This window comes from Trachypithecus francoisi, unplaced genomic scaffold, assembly GCF_009764315.1.
Source record: "Trachypithecus francoisi isolate TF-2019V2 unplaced genomic scaffold, Tfra_2.0 Lachesis_group12, whole genome shotgun sequence".
NCBI classification, from domain to species: Eukaryota; Metazoa; Chordata; class Mammalia; order Primates; family Cercopithecidae; genus Trachypithecus; species Trachypithecus francoisi.
The window spans coordinates 10,202,266-10,214,207 of record NW_022681457.1 but is presented as its reverse complement, the minus strand read 5'-3'; the positions used below and the strand labels follow the sequence as shown (position 1 = coordinate 10,214,207).

At 48.2% G+C, this 11,942-nt stretch overlaps 1 protein-coding gene across 1 annotated transcript; it reads right to left on the bottom strand.

The window, feature by feature from the left end:
• Positions 1–694: 694 nt before the first annotated feature.
• Positions 695–11,273, bottom strand: KIR2DL4 (killer cell immunoglobulin like receptor, two Ig domains and long cytoplasmic tail 4). Its single transcript, XM_033229214.1, is given in 9 exon segments — positions 695–1,182; positions 1,184–1,378; positions 1,478–1,530; positions 1,987–2,091; positions 4,806–4,856; positions 8,134–8,427; positions 9,632–9,916; positions 10,719–10,754; positions 10,953–11,273. Coding segments are annotated over 9 exon segments (1,257 nt in total). The 5' UTR covers positions 10,993–11,273; the 3' UTR covers positions 695–984.
• Between the last annotated feature and the right edge of the window lie 669 nt (positions 11,274–11,942).

The window sequence follows — 11,942 nt, the reverse complement described above, 5'->3', positions numbered from 1 at the left end:
GTAAATTTTTTATGATTTATATTTAAAATTGAGAAATAAAAGTTAGATACAGTCGTCCTTCACTATTCGTGGGTGATTGGTTTCAGGATCTCGGCTCAGATACCACAATCTGCAGGTGCTCAAGCCTCTTACATAAAATGGTACAGCGTTTGCATATAACCCATGTTCATCCTCCTGTATACATGAAATCATCTCTAGATTACTTATAATTCCTGACACAGCCTACACACCATTCCATTTGTGTCCATTCAACATAGTTTTGCTTTTTGAAACTTTGCGGATTTTTTCTCTGAATATTTTTGATTTATAGTTGGTTCAATAAACACCTGTAAACCCCACAGATCTGGAGGAGCGACTGTGTATTTATAGTATGAAGATGATGTGTGGACATGTGTCCCGTGGAGAGGAGACTAACAAGGCCTATGACTCTACAAATGTTTCATCTTGGAATGGCTCTGCCAGCTTTCTAGGTCTGCAGAGAGTAAGAATATCACTTGTTCATCTGATTCACGATCCTTGGATCCTCCCGTGAGCTGCATCTTTGGATGGAAATTGGAGTCCCAGAGACAAATCAGGCTCCACCTGCTTCCAGAAGCTCAGATTCCAGGGGTCAGAACCCAGTGGAGAACAGATGGGATTATATGGACATAGTAACGATAACACCGGAAACTTTTGGCAAAAAAAGAGTCACCTATAGAATGAGGGCAGACATATTTATTTGAAGACGAGAGAGCTACATAGAAATCACAACAAATTTTTATAAGGTTTACTGATGACGGAAGACTGAAAACTCGTCTGAGGGGAGGTGGAACAGCATGAGGGAAGGTGGAACAGCACGTGTCTAAGTGCCATGTTAAGAGGGAGCCTCTTGCATGTTTGGAATTGTGAGTTCCTCAGTGTGACTGCAGCCTCAAGTAGGACTAGGAAGCAAGTCAGTTAGTTTGGAGACTTGGGCAGGGGTCAAGTGAAGTGGAGAATGGTGGGCTAAGCAAAGGAGTGCGTTTTCTCTCCAGCAGGCAGTGGGAACCACAGACATTGGTAAGCAAGAGAGAGCCAGCAGATTTGTGGTGTGAGGAAGAGCAATGCTCTAAGACGCAGAGTCGAGACTTCAGATTCCAGCTGCTGGCACATTGGAGCTGGCAAGCCGGTTTTGAGACAGGGCTGTTGTCTCCCTAGAAGACCCCCTCCAGGCCTGTCTGTGGTGCTCGTGGGCAGGAGACAGCGATCTGGGCTCTGCATTTGGAAGTTCTATGTACACGCTGGTATCTGTTGGGGATGTCTTGGGCCTCTGAGAAGGGCGAGTGATTTTTCCCTGTGTGAAAACGCAGTGATCCAACTGTGCGTACGTCACCTCCTGCGGGTCTGGTTCATCAGAGTCCTGGAGAGAGGAAATGTTGAGTGAGGGAGGGGGTTCCTATTTTTCAGGCCTCTTAGGGAATAAGACTATATCCATGAGGCTGGGCTGAGGAGGACCTACCTCCCTGTTCACTGTTCTGTCCCCCACAGGCTCTTGGTCCATTACAGCAGCATCTGTAGGAGACGGAAGTCGTCAAAAGAACAGGGAGGGCACTTCTGGGTCGTCATTTCATGTGCAGATACCAACACACAGGGGGAGACTGTAGGTGCCTGAGGTCCCTCAGCTGCCAACAGCCAGACTCAGACATTCTATCTCTCTGAGCTGAAGGATCCAGCCCATGAATAGCTGTCAGTTCTCATCCCAGTGATTCTGCCTCCCACTTTCTGCCTGTCATGGAACCTTCTCCTGGATGTCAGTGGCTACAGGGACGTGAGGATACAGTTCAGAATGAGGCAATGGTCTGTGAGCTGAAGGCAGTGCTCTCTCTAGAAAGCTCTGCCTCTGTGGCTCCTGCCTTGGGCCAGAGACCATCCTGCCAGTGAGGAACACACACCTGCGTGCTCCCATCCTCCTCATCCTTCCTCCCCACACGCCTCTGAGGTCTCTGGCGTCTGCCTCATGAGACTTACTCTTTTTGTTGGAGCACCAGCAACGAAGGAGAAAGAAGAGGAGGATGGTGAAGAAGATGGTGGCCACCGAGTACCTAATCACAATAGGCAGGTGTCTGGCGATACCTGGAGGAAGATGGGAATCCAATGAGAAGCTCACCATAGCAGTTCCTCTTTGTGGATTGTCTCTCATTTCTTGCTTGCCAGGCAACCTCATAAAACATCTCTTTAGGACAAGCACCCATGTGGTGGGAGACCCAGCTTTCTCCTGCTTTCTCAGTTATAGTTTTCATAATAACCACAGAATGTGCTGATGAGACACCTGCTATCATATGGATATTTGACCCTCACAAACTTCACTTTGAAATGTAACCCTGAGTGTGGGAGGTTGGGCCTATTGGGAGGTGTTTGGCTAATGGGGGTGGATCCATCATGAATAGATTAATGCTGCCCCACACAACGGGGTTAGCAATTCTCCCTCTGTTAGTACTCTGGAGAGTTGGTTCTTAAAAAGAGCTTGGAAGCTCCATCACACCCCCTTTCTCCCTGTCTTGCCGTGTGATCTCGGTGGTCTCTACACATGTAGCCCCCCTTCTCTTTACCAGAGTAGGAGCAGCCTGAGGCCACAGCCAGAAATAGATGCTGGTGTCCTGCCTCTAGTACAGCTTGCAGAACCGCGAGTCAACCAATTGTCTTTTCTTTAGAAGTTACCCAGGCTCAAGTGTTGTTTTATAGCCTGGGTATAAAAGGCTAAGACAGCAACATCCTGAGATCACGAGGAACATCCCAGAACAGCTGGACTGTCTTCCTGTTCTTCCCAGAGGAGGACGTCATGCAGTGGTTGAGCTGAGTGCTTCCTGTGGCTCCAGGGTACAAAACCCAGGCTGGGCTGTTTTCTGGGTTCCCCCAGCTGCAGTGCAAATGGGGTGACTCCACATGTCTCAAGCAGCTTTTCTGAGCCTTGGAGGTCTGGCTCACATTGAAATGTAGGCTTCTGTTGTCAGTTGCTGCTTATATGTTAGTAATGAACCTGCCTATGTCATGTATTCTCTGTGTGTTCTGTCTCCCTGGAGTGATGGTGAGTGATAGAAATTGGCATAGCCGGCTGGGCGCGGTGGCTCAAGCCTGTAATCCCAGCACTTTGGGAGGCCGAGACGGGCGGATCACGAGGTCAGGAGATCGAGACCATCCTGGCTAACACGGTGAAACCCCGTCTCTACTAAAAATACAAAAAACTAGCCGGGCGAGGTGGCGGGTGCCTGTAGTCCCAGCTACTCTGGAGGCTGAGGCAGGAGAATGGCGTAAAACCCGGGAGACGGAGCTTGCAGTGAGCTGAGATCCAGCCACTGCACTCCAGCCCGGGCGAAAGAGCAAGACTCCGTCTCAAAAAAAAAAAAAAAAAAAAAGAAATTGGCATAGCCCCAGGTGCAGTACAGGAGGTGTTTAGAGTCTTCTCTGGGAAGACTGGACTGGGATTGATACACAGTGAATGTGCTTTACAATTTCTATGGCCACAGCCTTCTTGACTCAAACACATTACATTCGGCAAGAAAAGGCATAAAGTGAAATCAAGATCAAAAAAGTGAAGTAGAACTGTCATGTATCAAACAACCAGGAAATAATGATGAAGCTCGTGAAGAAAGTGCTACTTTTTGTGATCTCAGGAGTCATATATTAGGCTGCCGTTCTACCTGAGAGTCCGGGGGAAGGACAACCCCTTCCATCATCTATTGCTTTGGTACAACCTGTCCTTCTGTGAATTCGTACAAAAGGTGACCAGGAGATGGTGCTGGCGCTGGTCTCTGAGTCCAAGATCTGAACTCCAAAGAATATTCGTTTTTACCTTCCCACGGTCTATCTGTGTCTCTTAATGTGATTGAAAGTAGAGGTGAGGTGAGGGATTTGGGTGAGGGGGCAAGTTTTATGCTATGAACATAGATTCCAATAGAATCCCAAGGCCTTTAAAAGATGAGGAAGAAGGCAGAGCAACATTCAGAGAAAGAGGTGTGGTAAGGAAGAAGGATCTGACTGATGTCATGTGAGAGATATGATCAGCCTTTGTGGGCTTTGAGGAAGGAAGATGGGGACCAGAAGCCAAGGAATGTGGGAGCCTCTAGGAGCTTGGAAAATTGAGGAAGCAGATACTTGCCTGGAACCTTCAGAGGGAAGTCAGCCTTGACGTCACCTTGATTTTAGCCCAGTGAGATGACACATTTCATAATTCTGAGCTACAGCACTGTGAGATATTTTTTAAAAATGTGGCTTCCATCTACGAAGCTTGTGGAAATTTGTTATGGCAACGTAGGAAAAGGGTCCACACTGCACAGCCTGAGCATGGAGCAGTGGCTGAGCCAGTAAGCGGAAGTGTCATGTGCGTGGATGAACTCTGTTCTCTCTTACTGCAAGGCTCTTGCTCTCCTAAGTCAACCAGGGTTGGATCATGACAGACAGGAGCTCATTCCTTGGCAAGTAGAACTTCTCTACAAACACCCCACCCTCAAAAATGTTCCCCTTCCTTCCCCCTCTCAAGCCCCCAGACATTTGTCCTTCAGTTAGCAATGCAGGCAGAACAAACACCACATTTATCCCGAGAAGAACGTCTGATTTGCACTCATCCTTCTGCCCTAAGGTCTCAGCAGCAGAAAATCAGAGGTTAAGAGATTTCACTGAGCCCTGTGCTGGGCTCAGATCCCTTTCACTGTTGGAGTGTCTGGGGTTCAGAGACAGTGGAAGACAGGCCCACAATCACAGAGCTGGAAAGTGCTGAGCCAATGCTTGAATCCAAGGCTTCAACCTCCCTGGGTTTTCAAAAGCAGAGATAAGAGGGGTCCTTCACTTACCAGTTTTGAAGCTTGGTTCAGTGGGTGAAGGCCAACTACTTGAAGGGTTTCCTAGAACATGGGACAGGAGAGAGGTGTGGAAATAAGGATGCCTGTGTTCTACTCACAGGACATCTTTGAGGTTGGTTCGCCAACATTCTGTTATCTAATATTGGGCCCTGGGAGTCCTGGCATCCCCTTCTCCATAATCATTGTACGTGATGCCCACTATCTTGAGACTTTAAGGTATAAGGAGAAAACAGGAGTATCATACTAACTGACTTAAAAATATGTTACAGAGCTGTAGTAAACAAAACAGTATGACATTGGCATACAGAAAAGCACGTAAAACAATGGAGCAGAATGAAGAACACAGATTTAATCCACCTATTTACATCCAATGGACTTTGAGAAAGGTTCCAAGAATCTACAATCTGGTAAGGACAGTGGTTTCAATAAATAATGCAGGGAAAACTGGATGGCTACATGCAGAGGGATGAAACTGCACCTCTACCTCTCACCATATACAAAAATCAAATGAAAATGGGTTAACGACTTAAGGCCTGAACCCATTAAACATCTAAAAGGGAACACTGGGGAAATGCTCCAGGACATTTGTCTGAGGGAAGACATTTTGTTTAAACCTCAAAAGCACAAGTAATCAGAACACAAAAAAATAGACCATTGGGATTATATCAAACTAAGCAGCTTCTGCACTGCAAAGGAACCAACCAACTAAGTGAAGAAGAGACAACCCATGGAATGGGAGCAAATATTTGCAAACTATGCATCTGAGAGGGAATTAAGAACTAGAATATAAAAGAAGCTCAAATACCTCAATAAAATTAATAATTTAATTATAAAATTAGTAAAAGACCCAAACAGACATTTCTCAATGAACAAAACATACAAATGAACATTGTGTATGTGAAAAGTGCTCAGTATCACTAATCATCAGAGAAATGCAAATGAAATCACAATGAGCTATCATCGCACCCTGTACAATGGCTTTTATCTCAAAGACAGACGAAACAAATGCTGACAAGGTGGCCGAGAAACGAGAACCCTGATACACTGTTGACAGGAATATAAATTAGTACAGCCTTCACAGAGGAGAAGAATATGGAAGTTCCTCAAAAAATAAAAAGAGGCTGGGTGCTGCGGCTCACCCTTGTAATTCCAGCACCTTGGGAGGCCGAAGTGGGCAGATCACTGGAGGCCAGGAGTTCGAGACCAGCCTGGCCAACATGGTGAAAACCTGTATCTACTAAAAATACAAAAATTAGCCGGGTGTGGTGGCAGGTGCCAGTAATCCAACTACTCAGGAGGCTGAGGCAGGAGAATCACTTGAATCCTGGAGGTAGAGGTTGCAGTGAGCCCAGATGGTGCCATTACACCCCAGCCTGGGCAACAAGAGTGAAACTTCGTGTTGTGGGGAAAAGAAAGAGAGACCAGCCTGTTACTGTGTCTATATAGAAGGAAGCAGACATAAGAGACTCCATTTTGTTCTGTATTTGAGATGCTGTTAATCTGTGACCCTACCCCCAACCTTGTCCTTGCAAGAGACATGTGCTGTGGTGACTCAAAGCTTAATGAATATTGGGCTGTGCAGGATGTGTCTTTGTTAAACAAGTACCTGAAGGCAGCTTGCTGGTTAAAAATCCTGCCCGTCCCTGGGCAATGGAACATCTCCGTGTAAAACCCGATTGCATACTTTGTTTACTGAGCAAGGGGAAAACCGCCTTTAGGAATAAGGTGGGACTTGCTGGAGCAATGCTGCTAAAGGTTTATGGAGATGTTCGCATATGCATCTCAAGGCACAGCATTTTCCTTTAAACTTATTCGTGTTACAGGGATTTTTGTTCATATGTCTTACTGCTGATTTCCTCCCTACAATGATCCTATTATCCTGCCACTTCCTTTTCTTTAAGATGGTAAAGATAATTATCAATAAATACTAAGGGAACTCAGAGGCCGGTGCCGGCGTGGGTCCTCTGTAAGCTGAGCGCCGGTCCCCTGGGCCCCGCTTTTCTTTCTCTACACTTTGTCTCTGTGTCTTATTTCTTTTCTCAAATTTCTCGTTCCACCTAACGAGAAACACCCACAAGTGTGGAGGGGAAGGCCACCCCTTCACGTGTCAGAAAAACAAAAAGCATAAACCAAAACCTAAAAAGAGAACTTCCAGAGGATCTAGCAATTCCACTAGTGGGTGTAAACGCAAAGGAAAGGACTTCAGTGTATCAAAGTGACATCTGCACTCCCATGACTGTTCCAGCACAGTTCACAGTGGCCAAGATGTGGAGCCAACCTACCTGCCCCTCAGTGGATGAATGGATAGAGAGAATGTGGTACATCCACACAGTGGAGACTACTCATCCATAGAGACAATAGCATCCTGACATTTGCAGCCACATGGGTGGAACTGGAGGTCATTACAAGGATTGCCATTTCTCACTAACCTGCAGGATGTAAAAGGTGAAGCTCATGAAGGTAGAGAGTAGAATGGTGGATGCCAGAGGTTAGGAAGGAAAGGATGAAGGGTAATAAAAAAAAGAATATAAATTTATTTATTTATCTATTTAGAGACAGAGTCTCTGTGTGTCACCAGGCTGCAGTGCAGTGGCACGATCTCGGCTCACTGCAACTTCTGCCTCCTGGGCTTAAGCGGTTCTCCTGCCTCAGCCTCCCAAGTAGCTGGGATTACAGGCACGTGCCACTATGCCTGGTTGATTTTTTTTCATCTTTTTAGTAAAGATGGGTTTCCCCCATGTTGGCCAGGCTGGTCTCCAGCCCCTGATTTTGAATGATCTACCTGCCTTGGCCTCTCAAATTGCTGAGATTACAGGCATGAGCCACTGCACCCGGCCTATATAGGTATTTATGACCCCTAGATTTTACACTTAAAAATGGTAACGTTGGTAAATTATACGGGTATATTTAACCTCAATCAGCATTTTTTCAAATGAAAAGAAAAGGGTGTAAGGGTTGCTGGTGATGACATCTCTGTGTGGGTGAGAGGCCAGAATGGGCTTCTGGGAAATGGGTAAGGTTGAGGGGTTGAGGGAACCTCTGATCTCCCCAAACTGAGCCCAGTCTCCCTCCTCTGGGTCTGTCCTGACCAGTTTCTCCATCTGCCTGGGGGCCTGAAGCCATGACTGCAGGCCTCCACGCAGGCAGTGCGGGAGGGTTTGATGTGCTGTGTCTGCCCTCCTGTGCCCTGACCCCAACCTCACACCCAGACTTCGTCTTCTCTCTGCATCTGTCCATCCCTCTCTCCATCATCAGCAGGAAGCTCCCCAGCTATGGCTCTGGGATCATAAGACATGGGACAGACATGGGGTTCCCTCACCTGTGACAGAAACGGGCAGTGGGTCACTCGGGTCTGACCACTCGTAGGGAGAGTCACGGAGAGAGCCGAAGCATCTGTAGGTTCCTCCGTGGGTGGCAGGGCCCAGAGGGAAGGTGGCCTGGAATGTTCCATTGATGCTCGGCACTGCAGGGAGCCTAAGTTCACGGGCCTCCCCCTCCCTGGATAGATGGTACATGTCAAAGGAGCACTGGGAGCTGCAGGACAAGGTCACGTTCTCTCCTGCGGGAACCGTGGGGCCCGGCTGGGCTGAGAGAGAAGGTTTCTCATATAGACCTGGAAGGAGAAGAGGCAGTTTCCTCAGGGAGGTTCTTCCTTGTCACAGCTCCCCTCACACCTGAGCTGAGAACTCACTCCCCTGCTCTATGACCTAATGCTCTCTCTCCCTCTCTCACCCTCCACCCCAGACTCTCCCTGTCGTTCCCTCCCTATGTGGCTCCAGCCTGGTGGTGGCATCAGCAATGCACACTTGCTGATCTTGGGGTAGCCAACCCTCTTGTTAGGTTTTTTTTTTTTTTTTTGAGACGGAGTCTCGCTCTGTCCCCCGGGCTGGAGTGCAGTGGCCGGATCCTGGCTCACTGCAAGCTCCGTCTCCCGGTTTCACGCCATTCTCCTGCCTCAGCCTCCCGGGTAGCTGGGACTACAGGCGCCCGCCACCTCGCCCGGCTAATTTTTTGTATTTTTTAGTAGAGACGGGGTTTCACCGTGTTAGCCAGGATGGTCTCGATCTCCTGACCTTGTGATCCGCCCGTCTCGGCCTCCCAAAGTGCTGGGATTACAGGCTTGAGCCACCGCGCCCAGCCCCTTGTTAGGTTTTTTAACTTGTCCTTGACCTGGGTTCCTGTGTTGGTTTCCTGTTGCTGCTGTAGAAAATTATCACAAACATGGCAGCAGGAGAGAACACACTGACCCCTTCCACATCTGGAGAACAGAAATTGGATCCAGTTCTTCCTGGGCTAAAATCAAGGTATCTACAAGGGCTGTGTTCCCTCTGGAGACTCAGGGGAGAATCAGTTCCATTGACTTCTCCAGCCCCTATAGGCCACCTGCCTTTGTGACTCGTGACCTTCCTCCACCTTCAAAGCCCACAGTGGCTGGTGGAGTCTCCCACGACACTGCTGTAATCCCCCTCCCCTCTTCCTCCTCCTGTCATGAGGACCCTTGTGATTCCACTGAGCCCAGTGGGACAGTCCAGGCCGTCTCCCCATTTCAAGGTCAAATCATCAACCACCTGAGCTCCGTCTTCCCCTTCAGTCCCCTGCCCTATAACATAAAGAGTCACAGGGTCCACAGATTACAATGTGGCCACCAGTGGGGACAGTTATTCTTCCCACCACAGCACCCATTTCCCTGTATTAAATCCCCCTTTACCCCAAATACAGTCAGGGCCTGGATGATGGGACCCTGATGGACACCCCTACCAGAAGCTCTGGGATTCAGGAGGTGGGACAAGGAGAAGCCCACACAGGAGCCCTCTGACCTGTGACCATGATCACCAGGGGGTTGCTGGGTGCCGACCACTCAGTGGGGGAGTGCGGATGAAAAACTCGACATCTGTAGGTCCCTGCGTGTGCTGCAGTCACAGGGCTAATGAGGAAACTGTTCCAGAATATTCTTTTGTAGAGCTCAAGGACAGGCACCCCGTCTTCCTTGTACAGCGTGAAGATGTTAAACCCAGGACGATAGTGACACCAAAGAGTCACGTGTCCTCCCCGAGGCACCACAGCGCTGGGCCAGGCAGAGCAAAAGGGCTTGTCCTGACCACCTGGGGGAGAAGGAGGTGCCACCTTAGAGAGGAGGATGTGGGGCCGGCCCTCCCTCCCTGTGCGCAGAAGATTCTTCCCCTTTCCATGTTTCTAAGGCTCCTACCACACCTGGGTGTCCAGGGCTACAGGAAGAACCTATCCAGCATGGACATGGCGTCTCCCTACAACAAAAGTATGGGCTGAAAACTCTGAGCAGGTGCTGAGTACGGAACTCTTACTAGATTTTAATACTGCAAGATTAGTTACACTGAACAACACAAAGTAGACATGCAGCTGAGGGTACAACATTTGTGAATGGAATATCAGCTAATGCCTGAACCAAAATAAACAACTGAGCCCCATCAGAAGGATTGGAATGTCAGGGTCATGACTGTGGTTCCCCCACCTCTTCTGGTAGAACGACAGCAGCCACACTGCAGCCCCGACCATCATGGAAACGCTGGAGGGAGTGATTTACCCTCTTGTCCTCAGAGGACCTGCTGTTCCTAGCGCTCCTTCCCTTCCCTCCTCTGCCAGAGACACCATATCCCCCCCACCTCAACACCCCAGCTGTGAGCGCCCGAGTCTCCCCCTGGGCCACAAAGAGCTAGACTCAGCCACGGGGAAGAACGGCTGGGGAGGGATAAGACAGAACTCAGGGCCGAGCATCCCAGGGTCTCCTCTTCCTAGTTCACGAGAGATTTCCCCACAGGCTTTCCCATGGTCAGCCCATCAGCCGCCCTCTGTGCTGCCTGCCTCCCTTCTCAGGAAAATTCACTTGTATTGGTGGGGATGGCAACCCATCATTTGGGAAGGACTCACCCACGTGTGCCCACACCCTCTGGTCCAAGAAGAACCCTGCAAAGAAAGATCATGATGAACTATTCATGTCTGCACCAAGCTGCCCTTTCCTCCTGAGCCATTGGGCGCCTTGCTGGACTGAACGTTAACTCAGCCTCACCACCCGCTTGCTCCAGAACATGGCTCTCTGTTGGGAGACCCTGAATCTGCAGGCCCCTAGTGTAATCCTGGTGTTCCTTCCCTTCCAGGACTCACCAAGACAGGCCAGGGTGACGACCGTGGGCGACACGGACATGGTGCAGCTTCTGCTGCCAGGATGCAGTGACTCCGCTCGACAGACCAGTGCAGAGGATGTGGTGAGGAGCCTGCATCATGAAGCTGACACATTGACTACAACATGTGAAGGGGACACAGGCAGGTTTCTTCTACGTCATATGAGGTTCTAGTGGGAGTCCAGTCAAGGGAGGAATGTGGCTTTCTGAAAACTGCAGACTAGACTTGTCACTTCCCATCATGCATCATGGCCAGACTCCAAACACATCTCAGACCCACTTACCCCAGCACAGGACGATTGAACTGTGCACTCACATGAAGAACTTGCGTTGTAATCTTTTTTTGTTTGTTTGTTTTTCTCTGCGATTGAAACTCTCCTTCATGTGCAATATGCAAAATACCTAACAGGTCTTATTATCATTATAGAGAAATTGTATTAAATAAATCATCATTATTTTCCACGCTGGTATTTCTACTATTAAACCAGAAACAGATAAAATGATTTAAATCTCAGTAGAAAGACTGTGAAGTTATTTAGCATCATAGATTTCCATCTTATGAGCAAAAACACAACGTGTCGATCTTGTCATTTTATCTAGAGTTTGTTTTATGACCCAAGACTTTAAACTCACGGTTTCCTGTCTCTCTTTCTCTCTCTCTTTGGCTTTGTGCTTTTCTGCGGTCTGTATTGCTTGTGTGTCTTTCTTTCTCTCCAACTTGATACTGGAACACTGCAGTAACTGAAGGTTCAAATCTACTCATTTACTGTGCTGTTATTCTTACAAATGTCTGTTACTTACACCTGCCTTTCTGGAGTTGGTGAGAACTTTTTCACTATGTATTTTAAATTTGTAAAACTCCAAATTTTTAAAAAATGATGGGCCTCTCTGTTTTGCCCAGGGTGGCCTTTACTCATTCTGTAAGGCTGACATCACCCTGATACTAACGACAGAAAAGAACATTAAAAAACGA